Source organism: Apteryx mantelli, chromosome 2, assembly GCF_036417845.1.
Source record: "Apteryx mantelli isolate bAptMan1 chromosome 2, bAptMan1.hap1, whole genome shotgun sequence".
Classification (NCBI taxonomy): domain Eukaryota; kingdom Metazoa; phylum Chordata; class Aves; order Apterygiformes; family Apterygidae; genus Apteryx; species Apteryx mantelli.
Window position 1 is genome coordinate 106,824,576 of NC_089979.1, and position 25,603 is coordinate 106,850,178.

At 40.8% G+C, this 25,603-nt stretch overlaps 1 protein-coding gene across 1 annotated transcript in view; it reads right to left on the minus strand.

Moving 5' to 3' along the window:
• The window catches only part of ADCY1 (adenylate cyclase 1), a 153,059-nt gene extending 131,494 nt beyond the window's left edge, over positions 1 to 21,565 (minus strand). Inside the window, exon 1 of the mRNA XM_013952768.2 lies at positions 20,827 to 21,565. Coding sequence (XP_013808222.1) covers positions 20,827 to 21,495 — 669 coding nt within the window. The 5' untranslated portion in view covers positions 21,496 to 21,565. The remainder of the gene's footprint in view (positions 1 to 20,826) is intronic.
• Between the last annotated feature and the right edge of the window lie 4,038 nt (positions 21,566 to 25,603).

Here is a 25,603-nt window from a genome sequence, read left to right on the forward strand (position 1 = left end):
CAGATATGCGTGAACAAATTTGGTACAGAAATCAGGAAGAGTTATACAAATATAACTGAGGACAAAATCTGGTTCATTTTCCAAAATTACTGTGCCTTAAAAAACTCTTTAGTTGCAGCAGAAAACTAAATAATGTTATTACAGTATTTACCATGTTCTCTAAATCTTACCAAGACTAGTTACAGTGCAAATACGGAAAATACATTATCCATGGCAAAATTAGAAAGCCATTCAATTCATTTACAGCATCTTTGATTTGGACTTGATTTTCAATCTACTCACAAGTTATTTAAGTCCAGCCAACTCAATTAATTATCTGCTCAGACACTACATTGATTATCCCATAGAAAAAAGGTAGGGTTAACATACTGTCTCTTGGTCCTGCATAAAGACTTAAATAGGATATCCAAAGACAGGCTTGTAATGCTGTTGATCGTACGGAGTGGTATATCTATTCCCCCCTTCCTCCCCCCCCCCCAAGAAAAAAACAGTAAAGAATATGGTTCAAAGCCTAAAGGTCAACAGTGGTGCTATTCATTGAAAAAGATTAAATCGTTCAAGAAGGAGGTTATTTAAGTGATATAAGGGTGTATATGAAGTGTCTGAAACAAGCTTGTTAAAACAATCACTTTTTTCACATGAAAGGTATACAAGTTCCTATCAATAGCAAATTATACTATTATTTGCCATTATGCTAGCAAATTTATATAAATAAATAAATATATAAAAATAAAATAGCATAGCTACAACCTGTATTCTGTCAACCAAAAAAAATCTTCCTTTTCACAAACTAACAACAATAAAAATTTCACCTGGGCTTTAATGATGATCTTCCGATAGATACAAGTGGCAAACAGCACCGCGTTCAGAGGGGGCTGTTTGTCAGCCTCCTCATTGGGTTCTACAGAATGATACTGTGCCAGCACATGGGAAAATCTGCCAAATATCTTGTATCATACTAGTCATATTTACAGTCTAAACCTCACTTAGAAGAGCAGTTATACAATACATTTTAGTCCCTTACTTTCAAATAATCCAGATCTGAGTGAGTATGATAGAGGCATTTTTTCACTGAGGGATACGATTTTAAAATGAATGCGCTTAAATGTAAAATAATCTTCCTGAAGACAGACAAATGCTTCTACTTGAGAGCACAGTGTTTATAAAACAGCAGGCCCTTTAGTTGCCCTGGAAACTATATTTGTAAAGGGCCACAATTTATATTGTCCTGGAGGCTTTTAACATCTGCATCAAAGCTTCAGAAGATGAGAATTGTCCGGGAGTATTTATTCATAAAAGAAGCAAACTTCACTTTAAGGAGGTGGAGTGGTATATTTTTTTTTTTCCTGGCTGACGATAAATGATTTTTCAAGAAGCAAAATAAAAAACTATCAAGTTGTACATTTGTAATGTGTTTATGGAAAGTCAAGAGCAGCGCACTTAGGATGTTACACTTGCTGCCCAGGGTTACACAAAGAACTTTCTAACCAGATAGAAGAAGATGAAGACGACGAAGAAGACGAAGACGAAGACGACGAAGACGAAGACGACGAAGACAAAAAAAGTAACATCAACATTTTTAGTATCGTCAGCGTTTCTGTTTACCACCGTGCAGCAATGACACTGAGCTCGCACCCAGATGTCTCAATCAGATTACTAGCTAGTGTATAATCACAGAGTAAAGGAGAGCCCCTTACAAAAAACTTAAAATTCAGAAAGCTAAAATTAAGCAGGCAGCAAAACTTGATTAAGTTCAAATACTTAACTGACAAAATGGTGATAATGACAGGAACAGGAAGGGCTTTATTTTTTAGAATAATTATTTTGAAATTAAAAAAAAAAAAGCAGATACTATCAGAGGTTCACAAATTTAAGTTGTAGAAAACACAGTACAGAAAGAGCCCACCCACCTCCTACTCTTTCCTGAACTCAGATACTGAAAACGGTTGAGGGAGGAACCTTGATGCTCATACTCAAGCATAACTGAAGTCAGTGCATGAATTGCTTATTCAAGAAGGAAGTAAAACATTTGGAGAGTTATCCTGATTTTTCTCATTTCTGCATCAATTTCCACTCTTGAAAAGAGTAAGGAATCGAAGTGGCACCAAGATGAAGTCCTCTTCTGAGGATCTTGCACAAGAAGGAGCTGTGGACAATTTGCAGAAATCCCTATTTATGGCCTGTGGAATAAGGGAGTCCACAAAAAGATATCAAAAAAGAGACGTTCCTTTATTCATGGAGATGCTCCGAGATGAATGGAGGGGAAATCTGTGCGTGTTCTGTGCAAGAACACTAATGAGAAAAAGAGACAAACAGAATACAGAAATTAAGAGGCCTCTGACTCATTTCCTTTGGGAGGGAAAAACTGAATGAGGAAAGAGAAAAAATAGAATACCGGCAGGATACTTCTTTCAATATCTTTCAGAATAAATCTGCTCTATCTTTGTGTAGGCAATTGTAGACTTTAGACTAGCATTTACCATATTCAAATGTAATATTCAAATAGACAGTAAAACAGGCATAGTGGAAGTACCATAAATGAAAGCAGACAAAAGAAGGGAAATGGTAATTTTGCATGATATTTTATAAAATAAACCACTTATATTCCTCATATCATAAACTTTTCATCTACTCTTTGGTCAATTTAATTTGCTTTTCTGAGGCATGCTTCAACCATGTGCTGTCAAACACAAAGCTACAGGTAAAAGGCCATAACACGTACAACAATGTATTCTCCTAATACAGAATACCTTAAAACATCTCCTAGCAATCAACATCAACATAATATGGGGTTAAACAGCAGCTTCCCCTCTTCTTTTTGGTTTGACTAACCACTGACTCCTTTAAGCTTCCCCTCCACCTGGCCAGGTACACACAACCTACATCTATCTATTTTGTGTACTGGAGCAAAAAGAAACCAAAATTCCTTGCAGGTAAACTAATGAACTGTCTCCAAAAAAAGTATGTTAATATTTCTTTAGAAATATCAAACAGAAATTAAAATTACTTTTCTAGAAAACACAGAATTTAAGGATTATGGGTTTTTTCAGGTTTCACATCACTTAGTCTTACAATCTCAGCTTCTCAGCACTGTAGTAATTAAAATACAATATGTTCTGGGAAAAGTCCATTCATCTATATCTCTGCCTTATATCTGGGATGTAAAATTATAATGAATAGCCATTATAAAGTATAAACTATAGCTGGTTGCTTCTCAAATGTGATGGAAAAATATTCAAAAACATACTTGTAGCTTCAGTTTGCCCAAGACAGAAAAAATGATGAAGTGAAACAATTCCAACTATTATTGGAAAATATATGTATGAATAGCTATTCTTGGTTGTGTGCTTTGATGCCATTGCTTTGGGTAAACAAGATCAACCTTTCAGCTACAGCTTGTGCCGTTAATAACAAAGCTACTGAGGCAAAAACATTGGAAAAAGTTTAAGTGGCTCATAAATGTGCTCCATTTAACTGTAACATGAAACTCCTCACTCTTTTATAACATCCTGCCCCAAGTCATCATGCAGACCAGAGGAAAAGGTTCAACTCAAAGTAATTGAAAAGAAGAAGACCTGACAGTATGACTTAGCCCAGAGTAAATGGAAATATCTTAAACTATTCCTTGCAGCTTTGTGATGCGCAAGATGAACCCTTTACTTTATGAAAACTTTGTCCCAGACAACTGCAGCTGGAGTCAGGAGACGTGCTCTATTCTCATTGCCCTCTGAGTTTTGCCAAATCAACTCATTTCTCTATGTCTCCAATTTTTTTTTTCCTATTCTTTGCCGTGTCTAGCAGAGGACAAAGGATTGCCTGTTGTTTTTGCACTTGTACAACAACCAGCAAATCGAGAAACTAATCAAAGTTGACACCTGTAGGCAACCATAACATGAATGTTAAATAAAAATAAGAAAAACTGAATTTCAGACCAGAATTTGATGAGTAAGGTTCTTGAGCATCCCTTGTTTGTTTTGTGTTAATATTGTCTCAGCTGTAAGGAGAAAACAGTGATTTAGAGACAAACATATTAACCAAACAGAGCTTCCCTGAAACACTACTACAAAGTGAGACTGGTTTCAAGATATATACCTAGTGTATTTTAAGGCACTGCATCACTAATTTTCAGTAAACTCTCTTTTGCCTTTTCCCTGAATTAGCTGTAAGACATTTATATTTAAATACATGCAACTAAACTACTATGCAAGGCCTCTTCCTGAAAAATACTGCAAGCCAAACTAATTATACTACGAGCCTACTTCTGCTCTTGACTGTATGAGAACGCTTCCACACTGAAGAGCACAGGCAATTACAGGGTGCCATCTTTGCTACCATAATTAAGATTTTTTGGGGTGTCTTTCTTGTAACTCAGGTGTTCAGATCCAAATACAGTCGAAGTAATAGTAAAAGGTAGAAACTATTACATATGCAGAGTAGCTAGTTTCTCTCTGTTCTGAAAGAAATAACTTAGTCACATAACATTTCCATAATAACATGAAAAGCCCATTGGTTTCCCATACCAAAATACAGCATCTTGTGTAATTGGTACCAGTGACACCATTATCTTCAACTTCTCCAGAGCAAACAGATTCTTGTGATTCACTCATTGACTCCACCATAATGGATAGCCATACAAAACTTCTTTATGGACACTGAGATGATTTTTAAAGTTTGGGGGCATTTAAAGATGCTTAAAATGTATGAATTCACAATCTTTAACTCAATTTCATTTGCTAAAGCCATTTTGAAAAGTTACTGCCTTCTTTTGGCACCATCTAAAAACTGGTCCCTCTGTACAAATAGCTAAAGTGGGCAGTCCTTGGATTACTTTTACGAGGTCTTTGAAACATAAGAAAATATGATTGTTGGTCCTTAGCAGTAATTTATGTAAGTGAATTGTTTAAAGCTTGGGCACCTCTGCTAAAACAACAGTTTTCACAGACAGATCCGTGAACATTTTTCAGAGGATATACAAAATCAACTCAACCTTTAAGTATGTCACCAGATTTACCTATTTTCCAAACACCTGGATCTAAGCACTTGTGCTTAGCTATAAAGTGAAAAGCTAGGCTGCCTTTACAAAAGATGTCACCAGGGCTAACTCTACCCCCACTGAAGTTCACACACCAGTGAAGTTAGCATGGCTGTTGTTGCAGCACTTCATGAGGGCATGAGCTGACTGAACAGTCAAACCCAGCAGTTCCACCCTCTCTGCTTCCCCAGTTCCTCAGCCCTGTTCCCACCTGATCCTGCCAACACCGAAGTTCCTGCAGCCATGATCAAGACCAGCAAACTCATCCATCTGAGAGCTGTTGCTGCTAGGCTGGTTCGAACCTGGATCAGCTCCCTGTGAGATGCTGTGAGATGTCTGTGAGATGGTTCCATCAAATCTGGTAATTTTGCTGTCAAAACACCTCCCAAACACTGCCCAAGAAATCCGTCCTTCTCAGCTGCATTGCAGAGCTGTGGCAGCGCTCTTTTGCTGCTTTATAATACACATAGATGCACATTATAATGCACATAGATGAGATTACAACAGAGAAGGGAAAGGCTGAATTGCCAAAAGGAAACTGGTTACTTGACGGAGTTCATAAACTCACATACCTAGTCTTGACTGACAGATTCCCAGCTTATAGCATACCTGTAACCTCAGACGGGACTGTATAGAGCACTGTACACACTTCCCAATGTCACAGGCACAACTAACCTAAAATGAAAGCTGCAGGGAGTGACTTCAGAGCACAGAAAGTGAATGCACCAGCACTGCCTCAGCATAGCTCACCAAGGTATGCTACCCAAACCTTTCATCTTCTATATACAAAGCCCTATGGTTTAGTTTCCCTAGCCAGAGAGGAAAATCTATTAATTGGAGTTACTGTGATATTTGCACATATTGTACAGCTGGTACAAACATGGGATAGCATTCGTACATAGAACACCCAGAAGTGGGACAACATGCTTTAGACCCCAAGTGCATTAACAGGCTAGTGCAAAGAGAAGTTTGCCCCTTGCCTTTGGCATTCGGTTTGTCACTGGCAGTCTTCTATGTCCATCAGTTTAGTAAGGACTAAATTAATCCATAAAATGGAAGGTGGGTCCAAGCCTCTGGTGTTTATTAATTGTTAAAAGGAAGTCTCTGTATCTGATTATTTATTTAAATCTCAGAACTTTTCAAAAAATAATTTCAATAATGTTACACTTTAAGGAAAGTATGAGTTAGAAGAATACATGAATTTGTGTACTATGAAAATAATCTTGTTTTAATGCAGTCTCTATAATGAAATGGGTTAGGCTTCAATTTGGTTACAGCTGTAGAAGACCCTTCAAGGGTAACGTCTGTTTGTCATGCAAAAAACATTTGCTTATTGTTAAAAATGTTAACTAACAAAAGATCAAGTTAATTTTGCCCATGTATACTTCTCAAACACATTCACACTTAATGCACTAATGCACACATTTGCACTACTTATATTAACTGGGGTTTTCAACTTCTCCATGAGATGTGCCCTAGAGAGTACATTATTTTAGCAAGTGTTTTCTGAAATTTTCCCATCAAAGTATTTAAAGAACTTGAAATTTCTGAAATTTCAGAAAAAGACAAAAGCCATATTTGAGACCTCAGTCTTCTACTTTTGTTTTAAGTCTACACTTCACAGGAATACAGGCATCATTTAAAACATGCATTGTTTAAATCTAGAGTTCTGCTTGGAATCAGTTCATAACCCAACAGTAAAAAGAAGTCATTCAGTCTCAAGAAAAACATTCCCACATTCTTCCTAATGCTTAGCAGATCCTGTGCGAGGCTGGAAATCCACCCCCAAAGAGAGTTCGTGAGAGGTGTAGGGCATAGTATGCACACATGATGCATTGCGCTCACTGGACAAAGATGGAGAAAGCTAACTAAAGCCAATTTTTCCTGTGGTACTCTCCTATCACAGCAAAATCCCTAAAAGAACCAAACTCAGAAACTGCTCAGTCTACAGATAGGCAAATATCTGTCAACACCCACAGTGATGCACCTAAGCCACAGCTAGACCTCTGAGATCTACCTTGATCCCAAGAAGCTTTCCAACAGGAGATAATTTAAACAACTCTGTGAAAACAGCTGTGAGATCTCCAGATGCTACAGAGAGAAGTATTTTTGCTGAGGATGAATAACCTGACCCTCAGGGCTTTCACTGTTCAGCTACTCCAAGACAGCCTGCTGCGTGCCTGCTTTTAAGTTATGGTACCTGATAATTTCCAGACGACTTACCCCCTTTCCTTAAAGAAATAACAACCTAAAAATACTTTGCATTTACTGCAGCATGCCACAGGATGAGATCATAGTGTAGCCAATGTCTACTAATGTGTTACACTGCTGTAACTTGTTGACATGTCAAAGCCCTCAGTGCTCCCTTGGGATTGATTAGGCTCAGTGTGACTTTTGCCAGAGTAAAAATCTTGGCCTTTACCCAATATATTAAAAACAAAACAAGACAGCAGACTCTATAACAACTTGAATGGATGCTTTCCTCCCATTCTGCTGTCATGCATGTTAATACTATCAACCAGAGGTCTTGTGAACTTTCTTTATAATTACATATAAGATATATGTATTACCTCATAAGAAATTTTAGTAAAGCAGCAGTTAATGTCTACCCACAGACTAAGAAAACAACATAAAAAATAATCTAACCTAATCTGGCACCAAATAAGCAGTCTTACACTTAGGGCTGCAATTTGTTATGGAAATAGCTGTAGAGAAGATCCTAGGTGCAATATTGTTTTGCTCAGGCAGCTTCTACATTGATAGGTATGTGGGAAGTCAAATTTCACAGTCTTAGTGAGGCAAGTACCATAGAAATGTAAATGACTAATTCAGTATGGCACCTAAATAGGCACGAGCTCATGGATCAGCTCAGTCTGGGAGGTTTTTATGAAGGCGATTAGCATCCCTTCAGGCCCGAAAGGAATTCCCCACAACAGCCATCAATATATATTTAATGGCAATGAATCTGATGCTCAGTTTTCCTGGAACTCTTGCTAAAGCCTAGTAAGAGCCTTCATTCTATGTCCTTTCAGTATTAAGCATTTTAATACTTTGCTAGCAAGCTTCTGGGTCTCCAACAGTGATGCTAGGCACAAAACTCACATTTGTATCTCAGAAACTGGACTATTGTCATCAGTCTGTCTTACACATGTTGGTAGGCTACCAAAATCCCTGAAGATGGTAATAAAATTTCAAACATTATCAATCTAAATTTCAACTATGACTCTAAAGAAGAAGAAGCCTTTCCATCATACAGCTCTACTCTCGAACCATTTAGTTGCAATAATGAAAAATACATTTACCAACATTTGTACTGTAGAATAAAAACATCTACATCAAGGACTGTGTACAGTGAGATTACTGTAACTCAGAAGTGCATGATGTATCAGCTTTAGAATAATTTTTCAAAAATTATACCCTCAGAAAAAAGTTTTCAATTGTCTTGTACAAGGTAGTTATAAATCTTGGATTTTTTAGCCTTTTTTTAACATATGGAATTGCAGCAATTATCAGACACAAAGCAAAAGAAACCACCATAACACTTCATATTTCTCCATGAAAGATTTTCTTTGAGAACATTAGATAGCAGATTATGTACATGTCTAATCCTTGCCTTTTCAGAGGGCCAACATAAGCTCTACATAAACTGCAAAAGGCAACTCTAGGTGCATCTAAGACTTTTTGTGAGAAAGACAATTTCTTCCTAGTTTAAGTTTCTTACATTTTTCCAAAAGAAGGAAAAATCCTCATGATCAGTAACCAAGTTCAGTTCTTCAGGACATGACTGCGCCAGAGAAATGGGGGCTTTTGCAAATGACATCACAGAGATTTGGGGCTAAGGTTCATGAATGCAGATTCACAAACTGACAAGACGGATGAAGTCCTGCAACTGAATGTCGGCCCCTCCTTTAGGGAACTTAGGAAAGATCAGCATCCTCTCTGCAGTCATCCCAGTCCCAGGAGAATGCTCTGTCTTCTTGTATCTGGTTGATGTTCTCATTTGGGGCAAGTGCAGTGGAGGTCACTGGACCAAGAAATGCAATAGTTAGCACACAACTAACAGGGACTGGTCCAATAAAAGCAGCAGCAGAGAAAGGAAAAAAAAAACAGCCAGCAAGCAACACTTTTTTTTTTTTTTTAAATGATTAGGTCCTCAGATGACAATCCAGTAATGTTATGAAAATATCAATTAGGAATGCAGAATAATACATAGCTTTGCAAGTGGTCATTGTCCATTTCAGTACTTTTATTCACTCTAACTGAATAACAACTGTAAAATTTCTCAGCATATACTTTCCTAAGTCCCAAGAGTCAGAGAAGTGTTTTTTTCACACCCCTTGCCTGTTAGCAAGCTAGGAAAATCCTATGGCTTACTCCAGATACTGTCCACCAAATAAATATCTTAACTACACAAAAGGTTTGCACTAAACAGTCAGCAGGTATTCAGAGACTCATGCACATGAGTTGCTTAATGTTTCTGTCAGATATCAAGTAGGATTTAGAAACAATGCTGTTGAGATAAAAAAGCTATGTCAAACAATTTTATCAGTCACCCTCTTCTAGATTTCAAATTTAGCAGCAGCAATGGAACTGATTAAAATCCTAGCAAATGAAGCTTGCTTTCCTCTTAAGCACAATTGTCCTTTTCAGTGTCACAACAAAGCATGCACTTTCAGTTAGAAAAGCACATTATCTTCCTGTCAAAGCTATTTCAGCCTTTGTGTTAATATTAACACATATTGTGGAGTGCAATTTAGAATAGGAATCCCCTCTTCAGGATGTGGTCTCTTAAAAGAGTAAATCAGACTTTTTTTTTTTAAAACAGTGAAAGCAAGAAGAAATTGACTACTGATAAAGCAGCTTATTTTGGACACCAGATGAGGCAAATTAACTTGGCTCTGATTTTCTCAAACTACTGCTGCCTAAAATAGAGAGGGTTGCACAGAGAAAGTCAAAAAAGCTAATGTAAACTTTCAAATTGGGGAGCATGAGCAGTTACTGTTCACCACTTTCACTGACATAACTGTGTGGGAGGAGAGAACTCTCCTACTGAACATGAAGATAAGGCTTATTTTGTTTGCTTGTTTTGTAAAGCATCACTGTTTCTTATATTACAAAGCACAGCTGAATGACAGACAGAGAAGTCGCATCACCTCTAATCCAGCCATGGAGTAGAAACCAGGTTTCTTCCAGCTCCCACAGCCCACTACAACTGATCTGCATTAAAACTGCATGGATCAGCAGAGACATAAACACAGTTATTGCAGAGTCCGGTGCCAGGTATCATATAGGACACCCATGAGGGGTGATCATCCATCCTCAGAGCACAGCACCAAAGCCCTGGATCCAGGAGTCCATGGCAGGAGCAGCATCCAAATCCCTGACAGCCGTGACACCGATGACTCCACAGAGTCAACAGCAGCAACAGTGGGAATTTGATACCAAAGTAGCTTCCCTGTCTTGCTGGCCAGTTTGTTCATAAGGAGAGGTTCCTTTCAATGTAGTTACTATTGTAATTAAACAGATCTTGATTTCCTACATAATTCACATTAAATGGTGTGCCACTTTAAGTGCATTCTGGGATGAAATTCTTACAGGACAGAATAATTTCTGGCACATCACATAAATCCTCCCAAAGCCCTGTGCGATAGCTTTCCAGGTTTAGAAATGGTATGAGGCTGAGGCCCATACTCTTTGGTTTGGATGAGCATTAATCAATCTATCTCAAAGCTTCATTTTGTCACACTATATTTTATACAGATTAACTCCAACCTGTATAGAAAGATGCTATTTTCTTAGAAGACATAGGCCTATTCTCAACTTTATATGAGCAAATTACATAAGTTCTGATCAAGCACAGTATTTTTTTCAGGTGGTTAATACTTCAAATTAAGGGTATATTTTAAGTAAATCTCTTTTATATCTGTGTTTATTAATGTTATTTCATTTTCTAATTTTGTGGGGGTGGATAATTACTTTTGTCTTCTTAGAGAGAATCACGAGCAAATTTATGGAAATTGAAAAACATTTCTCTGCTATTGTAGTGTATGAATGAACAACCTATGCAGAAAAAAAGAGAAACTGGTAGATTGGCTATAAGTACCCTTTATTTTTATGTGCTAACCACTGTAAAGAATAATTAATTATGTTTACTTCTATAGCCTTATTAGTTTTATAGGAGGATGCATAACTATCTGTTATTGAATCCAATAATGAACAGAGCTAATGTCTGAAAGGTAGTGTTATACTGGAATATTGCTCTATGACATTTTTTATATTAGCCATACTTAGATGAGTTCTTGCAGTAGGCACCCCTGGATCTCAAAGGATTTCTGTAGCTCCTGAACCATAACTAAAGAAATAACTGTATTTCTTACAGCTTTGCCTCACATTATTGCCTGCCTTAGAGCCACACGGGATCCAAATTTCTGGGATTTTCTGCTCTTTCAAATCCTGCTGAAGAAAACAGCTTTTCCCTCTATATGCTGTATTTGGTGGATTTATTTTTTTTCAGGAACAGCTCATCTGGAAATTTCATGTAACATAAATATTCCTGTATTATATTTAATGCGTACTTATATGAATAAAATTTCAAATAAATGCTTTAAATATTATATATTAATTAAAATGTATATTGTATTAATCTGCCTTAAAGGGAAGTACGTGGCCCAGATTACACTGGAGTAAAACAAAGGTAATGCTACTGTCATCGGTTATTCCCATTTCCAGATGGAAAGAGTAGTGGCTATGTTGTTTCCTCATATTTCTCCAGGTACGTATCTTAAAAATTTGGAGCAAAGACAACCTCTCCCGTGAAAAGTGGTCCAGAGGAAGAAAGTAAGAAAGAAGGAAACTGCATAGTTCAGAAATTTTAAAACAAAAGATTTGAGTTACTTTCTTTGAAAGTTTCACAGACTTATCCATCATATCAAGCCAAAGACAGCTCTCAACCCTAAAACTTGAACCAATCTCTTCCACTTGTGTTTTCCGCTCTTCTTTGCAACAGCAAGGGTCTTCCAGGAATTACCCTACGTGACTTCTTCCTGCCAGCAATGTTCAAGACTTGTAAACCATGAACTTCTTAAGTCCTTGATGAAATTTTCTTATAAAATATTATGAATTAATCACGATATGAAACTTGCATAGATGAGAATCATGCTACTCCTTTGCTGATCTTCTCTACCCTCATAGTTTCTCAACAATTGTTCTGTTCTGGCACAACAATAAGGAATAATGCTGTTCAGGCTCACCTCTATCCTTCAACACATGACATTTGCACTTGCTTATGATTTATACTACTTTATTCCTGTAGAGGAGGCAGGAGCACATGGCCTTTTTAATCTAAGAAAGCACAAGACAATAACTAACGGCAGTAGGCAGAAGACATTATTTTACTAATGTTTTCTGAAATGGCAGCAGCAACATTTAACATTGGGAATGCAATGCATCTAAACTGAAAGAATGAGCTAAGAAAAAGTCCAGAAAGAAAATTTTTGCTCTAGTTAATGAGGACCATCTAACATAGACATGCAGACATTCAGGGCTGTGTTTAAAGCAGATGAAAACAAACTGAAACCCACCCTAGCAAGGTGCTGTATCACACTTGTTCTGTGCAGCAGGGCACTGTACTACAATAATACCTGGGGAAAACGAGCTAGAAAAAAAAAAAAGTTTGACTTCAGAAGACATGGCAGATCACAAAGATGATTATTCCTTAAGTTCAATATCTTCTTGTATGAAGTTAGCACTGAATACATGCAAAATCACATCTTCAGAAGCCAGTTACTAAGTAGGAGGGTTAATGAAAGCAGTGAATCTTCTACTGTGCAAAAGTCTTGGCACAATTCTAAGACTGTGTCCTCACTGCTGCTGAACTGAGCAGAATCTGCTAGAACAGGGTGCATAGGTAAAGAAAGGAACAAATATAATAAATTCAGTAAACTCTTCAAAACAAAAATAAAAACCCTCAATAATTTTTACAACACAAGCCTCAAAGCCTCTTTAAACTCCAACTGGGTGCCCTTGAGTTAGGAGCTGCACAAACACATATGAAAACTGAGTTTTCACATAATAAGTATGAAAACTAACTACAGGCCCTAATTCCTAAGGTTATGTGCAAGTTTTCCCTATTAACTAGGTACTAGACAATGAAATTGTACCATTTTGAAATGAGGTCGCCATTTGGCCCACTTTGTTAGCAGCAAAATAAAAGAAAGAATGAGACAGATGGAGACAATTTGAAACACACATATATTAACCAAAACTACAACCGTGTAGCCCCGTAATACAGTACTGCCATTGCGAGCACTAGGTCATAAGCTTTGTACTGAGTTTGCAGAGCCTCTGCTCTGAGGCTTGTCAGGCTTGCTCTGTTCTGAACTTTTCTTGACCCACCTGCAACTTTGTTTTACTTTGTTTAGATCTAACAGCAATTTTTCCAAATCACCAGGTGTCTATGGCTAATTTGTGCTCCTTTTGTTTATCTCCGCGTGGTACCACCATGGTTTTATGATTCTAGCACAAAGTTGTAGCATACGGAAATACAGGCTTGGTATGATAAGAGAGGCCTTGAGAAGTGGAGACATGGTGCAGTGTAGAGGAGTACAAGCAGGGGATGATAAGAGGTGGGGCACAGGTTCCAAAAAATTCACCAATGATCAGTTAAAGAAATGCAAACCTGAAGATGGACAAAACTGGTTTTAGGGGTAACAAAGAGAATATTTAACATACGTAAAAGGCACCATATAAAGTAAATTTGGATGTAACAGAGCCACAGAGCAACAAAGAAACAGCAAGGTATAAAAGCATGTTAGCAAACATGTAAAAATGACCCCAAGTGAAGAAGAAACTGTCAACATGAACATCACATTCCTTTTGGCGAGGGACTCCAGGTACTGACCACTTGCTGTAACACCACCTCCAACACCAGAAACTACCAACCTTGATACCCACAGAAGCAGGGGAACGGTGAGCATAACATCAGGAAAAGGGGAAGAAACTAAGGAGTGTGGGTATACCAGTTTTAACTGTATTGTTACTATTGAAGCTTTTTCTGCACAGAAGTATTCTTTTTCTTTCTCTTTCTGTAATAGTTCAATCTAGACTAATAATAATTCTTGCATTTGACTGTTAAAATTTAAATTAAACTAAAAATAATTCCTGGCTTTATATGTAAGATGCGTTTCCTTTTTTGCCCGTACAAGATTTTGAGCATAAGAAGACTGAGATATGTTAGAGATGTTTGACAAGTCATTCAGATCTCACCATTAATAAAATTAATGCAAGCTTCCTTAGGATTTTTTTTCCAAAGAAAAAGTACAAAATGGTAGAGGAAGAGGTGGAGCCAAGGAGAAAGGAAGAGTGAGCAAGCAAGAGAGGGAGAGAGTGAAGAGAATCACAGATTTACAAAAGTAAAGGATAACTCTTTCGAAACCACTTACAGTTTTATTCTGTGAATGCTTATATTTGTGGACTGTTTGAATAAGAAATAAAACAGGAACATACTGAGATGTTAAGAAATTATGTGATTTGCTGAGCGCTATGCATTTACAAGACCATAACACATACTGCTTGTACCTTGGAAGTGCAGGAAAGTCATATCCCAGTGAAATATATTTACAAAATCCAGAATCTGTTTGCTAGAAGACCACCTTTTTCTACAACTGATTCAACTATTAAGTCTTAACACCACTGGGCAGATCAGCACACTGGATAATAAAGATAACCTAAATGACCAGGCATACCGAATGACTTACAGTATCAGTAACCGTACAAAGAAATAAACGGTAATATAAACCATCATTTCAATTCACCTCAGAAGTACCTTGACAATGCAGGAAATTTTAATGAAAAATGAATATAAAGAAATAAAAAAAAAGAAAAGATGCAGATGTTAATAGGAGAGAAATAAATACGAAAGAAATAGCTTGATATCTTAGGGAAGGATCCAGAAGATCCAGGAATAAAACAAACTCAAACTCATGCAAAGTGTTTGTGAAGCCAAACACCGCAGATAAGATGCTTTACATTTTTCATATATTGAACAATGCTGTTGGGATCAGCTCTTCCTTAATACATTATGAAACAAAATTACACACAAATGCATTATGTGTGTTTTCTGAATTCATTTGCTAAACAACGGCATTGGATAATAAGTTGCACTTAGTATTAACTTTTGACCACTCTACCTGTCTATATTCTGTTCATAAACCTCTCTCCGGAAGCAGCAACAGAGCTACAAATTGGTGCTTAATACTATTAGATAGCTGGAAAACTCCAATCCAACAAAGCAAGACGTGTCATCTTGGTATAGCAAAAGACATGATGAATTTATTTACAGGGAAAAAAAAAAACTATATGGGTGAATTTTTGGAGTTTCTCACCTACATTAGTTTAGTATTTCTTGTCCTCTGAGTTGTGTGGATTTGGACACATGGTATTAAAGGAGCTGTTTTTTCTTAAAGTCATTGTGCTCAATGAGTGTTTTGCAACAAAATTATAAGCACTTGGGAGAGGGTCTGTCCTTTCAGTATGTATTTGTTCACTGGACCAGTTAACAGGCATCTGGTCCATGATGGGGACCCACAGATTTTACTGCAATACAAACAAGAATATACTAGCCACAGGTGTCCATGTAAAGGCTATGCAGCAAATCATTGCAAAGAATTGCTAAAAAAAAAAAAAATAATAATAATAATAAATCCAATTCTTTGAAAATTGAGTTTGTGAATAAAGTAAAATACACTGGAGGGAAGCAGCATTCTCCCCAGCCCATTAAGGAGGAAAAAAACAACTAAACTTATCTGATAAATTATTTGTTATTTACTACTTCTCCAAGACTGCATGATTCTTGTCATTTTCCCAAAGGCTCCTTGTTTCTCAAGCATGCAGGACCATTAGCATGCTGATATTGTTTAGAAACCCATGAACAACAGCAGCGTCAGCAGTCTGCAGACTCAGGAAGCCAAAAGCACATTAACCTCTACATGGAAAAAGATAGAGAGCTCGACACTACATAGAAACTCCTGTCCTTCAGCATCTAAAGAAAAGGACCATGGTTAATCCCTGGCACCCTCATGCCACAAATGAAAATTAAAATCCCTTTTTAGCTAGGTGCCTTTCACACATTAAAAATGGAAGTTTAACCAATGTTTTAATGTGGGCCAAATGTCAATGAGAAGCTACAGTTACACATGGATATTGATAATCTTTAACAACAGTGGCCCCAATGCCTCTAAGACATGCAAACAGTAAATTTAACTGGATTATCAGTGTATAGATGGATTTGCAAGACTTACAGATATTCTTAATATTGAGGTTTGAGAAGCACCATACAGAACCAACTAATACAGTTCCTCAGCTGTATTTCATACGTGTGCAGCAGAAAAGCTAAGCTTTGCACCAAGCTATAATAGACACTGGAACAGAGAGCTGAGCTGTCTTTGCTTTGCAACCCTTTCATTAGGCTGCTAGACTCTACCTTCTGTGTGAGAAACAGAGGTGTGGAGATTAACAGTTCTTTCAGTGATGTGTTCATTAATTACATTTTAAACACTAGCAGAAGAAAAATAACTATACAACATTATAACAATAACTTCTTGTGTTACACCAGCTTACTATCACACTGACCTGGAAAGAGTTAAGATAACAAACAAAATGGTAAGTATTGAATACATTATTTTAACCAACTGTTAAGCCATCAGAAAGCTGATGGCTTTCTCCATTTTACACTTTTTGTAGTCTACCAGTTCCCTACCATGATTTTGTTACTTGCTGAAATCAATAAAAGCACTAATCTCATAAATAAATAATAGATGCAGAAAACTTGTTTTAAATACAGCCAAAATACAACAACTCTGCTGAAAACAAAATATCTTTTCACTAATTTATGATAGCACCTTTCCTTCTGCTCTTTGTTACTCAAGTTTGGTTTTCCAAAAGAACTGGGTCAACAGGGTGCTAATAAATCTCTGCTCTTTCACAAAGATTTACATGATGTGTACCAATACTTCATAGGTTTAAGATTTGCTTATGAATTTTCTGTCAAAAACATACTTTTTTTAAAAAAGGACAAAAATATTCAAAGGGTAAAAAAAGAATTATTTAACAGTAAGTCATCAAAATGTGTGCATGCCACAACTGAGTAATTTCTGTGAGCAGCCTTCACTTTCCTCACCCCATCTGCCCTTAATGTCTCTAACGCCCGCACACTGTATCACAACAAAAATTAGATTAAGTTCCTTGGGGTAAGGCTTTGTGTTTCTGTAACTGCTCTAAAGCACCTAGCATATAGTCGGACACTACAGGGAAAGAAAGACTAGAGTAGCTTCCTTTGTAACTTCTGCCTTCTATGGGAACTTCCTCACACTTTTGCCCAAGGCAACATTTGGCAAGAACATTTTATTCCATGACTCCAAAAGGAAGTGAAGGGGAGTATGTCTAACGTGACTAATATGCTGTTGTTTACAAACACTATTTACACCTTTATCACAGTGTCAAACAAGACATGCAAAAACAGATGTGGAGTCAACACACCTTCTGCCATGAACTTACTCCAAACGGGGGCAAAGTTGCCAGCCAGTATCTTCTATATTATTAATACTCTATGTTTTACATACATGTGTTATATTTTATTATGTTTCAGTTAAGAAGTCAGCAGGAAAGATGGGCAGACTGGAATCTTCCACTTGTCCAAAAAACAACTACTACCTGGAAAGATAAAGCTCAAGTTCTGCCATGTTATTCCCTGCTCTCCCTTCTTCTCCACGCAGTTGCGTTCCTCTCCTTTTTCCGCATTTGTGTGTTTTACCTCTGACAAGACAAATACTCTCTAACAGTGGAGAGAACTAGAAGCAATGAGCCTGCGATCTCCACAGACCACCCACAGACAACACTGCACTGTCAGAAAACTATCATTATGCTCGAATTAAATGTGCTTTACAATGTAAACCTCATAACAAACTTTTCTCACAATGAGCTGATCTACTGATTTTAATACACTGAAATGTTTGTACATTTATATGAATGCAAATTTTAAGCACACCATGGGGCCCCCTAAGGGTCTGATTCAGCACTATTGAAGTCAGAGACTTTTGGCATTCAAGGAGCTGGATACAGAGATTCTTCATATGGCATGGAAAGGAAGACGTACACCAAAAATCCATTTCAGAATAAACCCCTTAATTTGTCTATGTCTGTTTTTAATGAGTTGAACTTGAAACATCATGAAATACTCAGTCTTGCTGACTACCTGTAGAGCTGGTTCAATTTCAGTGGAATTTATTAGATCTGTACTTTCTTACAGTTCAGGCCAAATAAAATTCAAATTGGGTCCCAGCCTGCATCGCCCAAAAATCAGAGGCTTCTTTAATAGAACATTGGTCTCGGTGGTGCTGGTGTTTCTGCATTTCTGGATACAGCAGACTTTAAATAAAGATTGAAATGTACCCCTCTGTTAGGGGCAAGGGACTGGGGAGAAGAGCACAGCCACTCATGCTGTGGCAGCTCTGCATAGGGCAGTCCTACCTCCTTGACAGGCTGACTGCATGCTGTGCCTATGCGCACTGGGACGGTCATGGTAAAAACCAGTGGCTGGAAAGCAGATCCAGGCTGAGAGCGAGCATTTATTCTAGCCTTTACAAAAAGAGTTGTGATACTCTCAGGATGGGCAAATAAAATTCAGATGATGTGGCCTTTACACAGCTTTAAATTTCCAGACATTGTGAAATCGCTGTTTGGAAAAAGAAAAAATTCTGTGTAAAGAACAGGTCCCTTCTATAATCAGGGTTAGTCTTCAAATCAGAAGACATTTTGCTTGCAAATGTGCGACAAATCGATGTGCATTTCTGTGCAATGTAAGGTCACAGACCAGTTATTTTGCTTGACTCAGAACTGGTTTCTGCCTCCTGTTATCAGCAAAGCATACTGCTCAGGGGACTGCATACAAATTACTGAAATTACTTTGGTTGGGGGGAGAGGGTGGTGAAGAAGAAAACTACACGTGCTATATCAGCTGCTAGTCACATATTTTTATGCATTTTTAAGACAGCTTCTTGCCTGTTGAATAGCTAAGTTAAACTAGTGTGAAGAAAAAAGTTAGCAGCTTTCTCCTCTTCAAAATATCTCTCATTCAAGCCCTTGGCTAGATAATTTAGTGAGCAGACAAAATTGTCAGCTTCTTTATGTTGTTTGTCTAGAACAGCAGGTGCCACGCCGAGCTGCAATTTACCATCACAGAAAATTTGCCTCCATGTCAGGGGAGCCAGGACAGCCTGGACTTCCCTAAGGACTAACTGATACCTCAGTAAAAAGGGCTCTCTGCAGCCCCACTCAAAGGGAAATGTGTTAGTGTTTTTAGTATCCTTTTGGATGCTTTCAAAGAAGACTCCTGTCAGTGCTCCTGCATTTCATCAGCTCTCCCTCTCATGGAAACTCTAAATCATGCATTTAAAAATAGAACATCAGATTATCTGGGTAAATCATAAAGCTCAGCTTATCTCTCTCTTCCCCTTCAAAATATACAATTTATTTTGTCCACCAGCTCAGCAGCATCAAGCCAAGAATAATCCTGTATGTCTCACCAACCCCACTGTCTTGTGTGGCCCCCCGTTATGGGCGTATATGTCATGTTTGTGTGCGTCCACATGTGCATGTAAGGAGGGAGAAGGAATTTACAATTCTGGGCATGAAGGTGTACAAATGCACGTCTGCTTATGGCAATGCTTATGCCCATGCCGATTGTGTATGTCCTAGCATCACTACACAGCCCCACACGGCCAAGGAGAATAATACGAGGATTCAGCAGAAGTAATGTATTAAGTACTTCAATTATGCACTAAATTATTATTTAACACTAATCTAGACCCTAGACCCCGTGTGCTTCCCCTGAGGGCAAACACAGTCGATGCAATATGAGAGAGAACACATATATTTTCGATTTCTCTTTCCCAGTGGTTCAGAGGCACCACATAATGGAGCCGTGAGCAGCAAACCCCGACTCCCAGCCCTTCACAAACACACACACACACACACACCGACTCCCAGCCCTTCTCTCTCTCACCCCCCCCACCCCCCCACACACCTCCTCATCCTTCTCCCCTGCCAGTACGGCCCATGAGGCCACGGGAGCCGGAGAAAGCCCTGCAGGGCTATAAATAGCTGCTCGGGGGGGGGGGGGGGTGGAGCAGCACGTTTCCAAAGATGTTTGCTGCAGAGGGAGGTTTTGCCAGATTAATTCAGCGGGGGGGAAGAACTGCTAGGAAGTTCACCGACACGCAAAGTACCGTGTGCGGAGGGAGAGGGGGCAGCAGCTGCTTTGGGGACCCTGACGGGGGAATGCCTCGCACGTTGGGAGAGCAGTGGAAGGGGGCTCCCCCTTGGGGTTTCCTGCCTCTTTCACATCTTTTCTCCAGCGCTCCCCTGAGCTGGGCTATGGGCGCGAAGGGCCCAAGGTGGGCTGTGAATCAGCTCGAAGCGGTAGCAGCACACGCAGCTTACTGTCCACGCCAAGTTTGCACCGAGTCCAGGGGTGCTTCTCGCACGCACCGGCTCTGCACCGGCCGCGCGCGCCGTGTCGCCGCGCTAGCCCCCGCCGGAGCCGGGTCCCCTCCCTTGCCCGCAGCTTCTCCAAGCTTTCCGCGGCGGAGTTGGGAGTCCCCGTGCTCCGGGGGCCGCCGCGGCCCCCCACCCGCCTTGCAACTTTCTGTAACTGGAGGTGCCGCGGGAGACGCAGCTCCGGGCAGCCCCGCTGCCGCCGCCGCCGCTGCAGTGCCCCGGCCCGGCCCGCTTGCTCTCACCGTCCTCCAGAGCCGCTGCCGCTTGGCACTGACGGAGGTGGCGGTGACGATGAGGTGGGAGACGGACACCACCAGCCCGAAGACGATGGCCAGCAGGGTCCGGACGGGCAGCAGCGAGTAGGAGACGAAGGTGACCAGCATTAGCTGCCACATGCCCTGCTCGGGGGCGCTGGGGGGCTCCATGCCGTAGGCACCGAGCGAGAAGGGGCAGCAGAGGAAGGAGAAGGTGAAGCTGAAGAGCAAGGTGAGCTTGACGATCTGCTGCAGCTGCGTGACCTGCAGGTACTTGACATTGGTGACGATGAAGAGGGAGAGGAAGATGATGCAGTGCACCGGGTGCGAGCCTTTGGGGATGGTCAGGCTGGGGCTGGAGAGCAGCTCCACCAGGGCCAGGCTGGCGGTGAGCACGATGAGGACAGCCAGCGCCTTGAGGGTGGACGTCTGCTCCAGCTTCAGGTTGTAGCTCTGGAAGAGAGCCTCTAGCTCCTTGCAGTCAAACTCGTCCTCGCAGGCGATGGCATCCAGCAGCAGCAAGGGAGGGGGGTCCCCTAGCCCGGCGTCCGCTCCCGCCGCCGCGGCAGCCGGCGGGGAGCAGCAGCAGTGGCAGCACTTCTTCCTCTTGGTCTTGACTTTCTGAAACGGTATTTCCTCCATGTCAGGGCCATTCATAAACCCCGGGGAAGAGATGCTCCTCCTGGCGTCCCCCGCTGCTGCCGCCGCTCCTCCGCCGCGCTGCTCATAGAAGACACGGGGGCTGCGAGCCGGAGCGGCGGCCGCGCGCCGGCCGCCCCCGCCGCAGCGGCTCCGCGGGCGCCGGGCGCAACGCGGGGCGCCGGCAAACGCCCCCCGCGGAGGCCGCCTGGGAGCCGGGGTGGCTGGGACGGCGGCAGGAGGAAGAGCCGCGCTGGTGTCAGCGTGCCAACCTTGCCGTCTTCTGCCTCGCCTGCTCGCTCGCCCCTCCACCCTCACCCTCACCCTCACCCTCCTCCTCCTCCTCCTCCTCCTCCTTCACCTCCTCCTCCCCCTCCCCCCCGGTGCTCCGGGGATGTTAATCTCCTAATGACACCAAAACACCATCCCCAGGTTTGAGAGCAGGCAGCGGGAGGGGGTGGGGGCAGAGGGCGGGTGGAAGCGGAGAGAAGGGGAGTGGGGGATAAGCAACAGGCGGGTCTCCCTCAGATACCGCTGTCTGCAGGAGCTACGCGGAGCTGGCGGCAAACGGGTTCCCGGCATGCGGGCAACACTTGCAAAAAATAACATAAAACCCAAACGACGACACCGGAAAGAAAAAAATAAACAAATAAATACGGGAAACCCAGCCGGGGGACGGGGCTAAGCGCAGGAAGAGCGAGGCAGAGGGGCCGGAGAAAGGGCAGGAGGCAGGGAGAGGCAGGGAGAGGCAGGGCGATCCCCTTCCCACGTCCGAGAACATCGCACCGGGGCCGGGGAGTGATAGGCGCCTGCGCACCGCTCGCTTGGGAAGCCGGACACGTCCCCCGCCGGGGCACCGCGACACCGACACCGGACCGGGACCCCGCGGCGGCGGCGCGCCCCGGGCAGCGCGCCCCGTGCGGCGCCGTGCACCCCCGCCCCGTGCTGCGCCAGGGGCCGCAACCCGCCGGCGCTGCCGCCGGGCCAGCCTCCGCGCTTCGGCGGCTGCCCGGCAGCCTTGCGTGCCCTGTCCGCCTTCAAATCTATAAATAAATATATATATATATTTAGAGGGAGAGAGGTGAATCCTGATTCCTTTGAGAAATAAAGTCTATCTGCCTGAATAAACGCGCTGATTTACCAGTTTTGCCTCCTAGACTGTGAAGCAGTTGGAAAAAGTGCAGTGAAAGAGTTTGTTTTTTTTTTAAAAACCCACGTTTCTGTCAGCACTTCTGCCTGTCTGAGAGTACAAATCAGTCAGGGGTTGTGGACAGCCACTCTTGTGACAGGAGTTAATTATCATCCCACACAGAATTGCACTCGGTGCCTCATCAAGAACACGAGTTGTGAGTTTGCTTGTTCTGAAAAAAAACTTTCAGTGCTGCCTATAGTGCTACTACTCCACACCACTACTGCCACATTGCCACCCAAGAATACAGCACAATATGATTTTCTGTAAGCACTGCATCTAATTTTGACACTATGAGCCTGATCCCAAACTCACCAATACTAGAGGAAGGACTCCTTTACTTCTGTGGGCTTTGGATCAAGCATTTGTAAGGAACACAGTTAGGAAAGCATAGAGGTAGAACACTTTCACAAATTATGGAGGTAGATAACAAGGGGTTTTTCGAAAGTACTGTAGGAATACTTTCCAAAATCCAAGCAGAATCCTACTGCCATGGGTATGTTGAAGACCTAATTGCTGATTTTTGTGTTACCAAAATCAGAAGTAAGATTCTGGTTCCTGATCTGAGCTGAAGAGCCTTAAGACCAGCAGCAGGCAGGGCTTCTTTAAAATTTGTTACAGCTATGGAAGACAATCATATTTCAGTTCTGGATAGTAAAGTAGTGTTAAATAAAAACTCTGATACATGATCTAAAGCAATATAGTTTTTCACGTTAATATTTTAGCATTTTATGTTAATTTTAGCCCTCCAGACTTGGTATGTAATTGTTCTTTTAAACTTGTACGGACCTCATTAGGAAAAGGGAATGAATTAACATTGCTGGAGTTCGTGTGTTACAGACTCAAAATATTTCATGTTTGAGGCAATGATTGTCACTTACTCTGTGTTCATGCGACACCACTCACAGTGGGTTCCTAGTCTATGAATTAGTCCCTCAGGCAGTGCAGAACTGTAAAAATAAAGAGTTAAAATTTAGTTTTCTGTAAACAAACTCCCTGAGGAAGAAAGTAAAGGATTTGGATTTGCTGACCGAAGTGCTAGAGACAGGAAGAGATATTTAATTGAAATGAAATGAAATGTAACAAAAAAGGCTTCCTCTACTTTGCAGTATTTCCATTGTGTTTGGAAAGCTCTGAAAATACATCTCATTGTTCATTTTGGTGCATAAATTCCCCTCAGTCACACAAGTTTTAGGCAGATACACACTGTTGTATTTTCACCTGTCCTTAGCTTTCTTCTGAGCTTATGTATCCTGAGGGACAAATTAGTATTTTACCTCTCACACCGTATAAGAGGTGGCACCTAGTTGCCCAGCCCCAGGAACAATCTTCTGAAAGAGCTGTCATGCTAATAGTTATCATTTCTTTCTTCTGGCTCTCCACTTGCTGCTGGGAAAATTGAAGGGGCGTAATTCTCTACAAGACACCATGTGATTTAGAATATTTTCCTGCTTCTTACACGCTCAGGTTCGATGCAGCAGAGAAGGTCCATATGTAGGAGATGTATACATCTCCATTCTCATCAGGTCAAGAGAAAGCAGCGAACTGTTGAAGCTTCATCTTCCTTAGACACTGTAGGAATATGGAAATGCCACACAGTGATTAATGGAACTCTTCCATCCTTTATACACTGTTTCACATCACAGGGCAAATATCTTGCCTTAGCCTGCACAGTGAAGAGCCCAATTTGTACTACCTGATAGCACAAATATAGAAGAGGAACCTGAAAACCTGTCTCTGAAACAGAAATGTTCTTAAAACAAATAACCAGCTGCAAAACTGCTGGACTGCACTTGACACAGGGCTACATTTTCTGACCAAACTCATCTGATACAGATAGCAGCAGTCTGGTTGGGGTTTTGTGAACTATGAACAACTCTTTGTGGTCTGTACTGCACTTCCAGTTCATTTCTAAGAAAAATACGTGGTTGGTTTTGATATATAACGCCCTTAAAGTTTTGGATGTTGGCCAGATCCAAGCCAGTTCTTCCTGTTGAGTGCCCTTGCATTTGTAACCAGAGACCACTCTGGGAATAAGTGTAGTACTGACAGGAAGGCACAATTAGAGCCCAACTTTATCACCTTTTGCACTGCAAAATCTGTTTTTTCAGCCTTTTCCTAAGAGGCAAGCTGACATGGTTCTTTGAGTCACCAGAAGTGGAAAACATTTCTTTATGGAGAGTTGGGCAGTATATGGATCTAAGTTACACTGAGCATGATACACAGCTTTCTACATTTTACTGGACCTCAGAAGCAGTCCTGAATTAGTGTCACAACTCAGAGTTTCAGAATCTCTACTTTTAGTTACCTTTTCTGTATAGATTATCCATTTGATAATGATTTAGTCTTCACTCTCTAATCTATTCTATTTACCTAACTTCATTATCTGCTTTTTGTATCTCTTCCTCACCTCCAACAGTTTCAAACACTCACTGCCTGATGCATTTGCTGGAGATCATCTTTATTCACAGTTAGTATTGCCTACTTGAAACAAAATGCCATGCTCTGTCATCCAAGACAGGGATACAAATCTTTCTCCTCCTCATCCTCTCTGACAGCAAGAGTAAGAACACCGCATAAAGCTACTGAGAAATTTCTGCAGACTCATTCTAGCAGGTGCAGCTTGTTAATGCCACCACAGAAACAGAGAGGTCTGTGTGACCCTCTGGTAAGAGGAAAGCAGCAACATGGGCAGGACAAAGAGGTCCTTCTGAAAATGGTAGGAATTGTCTGGCTTAAATCTAAAGATTCAGCTGTTTTCCCCCTCTCCTGGCTCTTTGAAATATATTAATTACTGTTTTAGATTTTAAGGAAAGCCAAAGCTTGGAAAAGGGGAGAGTTTGTCCTTTTATATCACACACATTTTGTTTGGATCAGTACAGGAACTCCCTTCATTCACATTTATATTTCAGGAAATATAGACTGGATTCCAGTAAG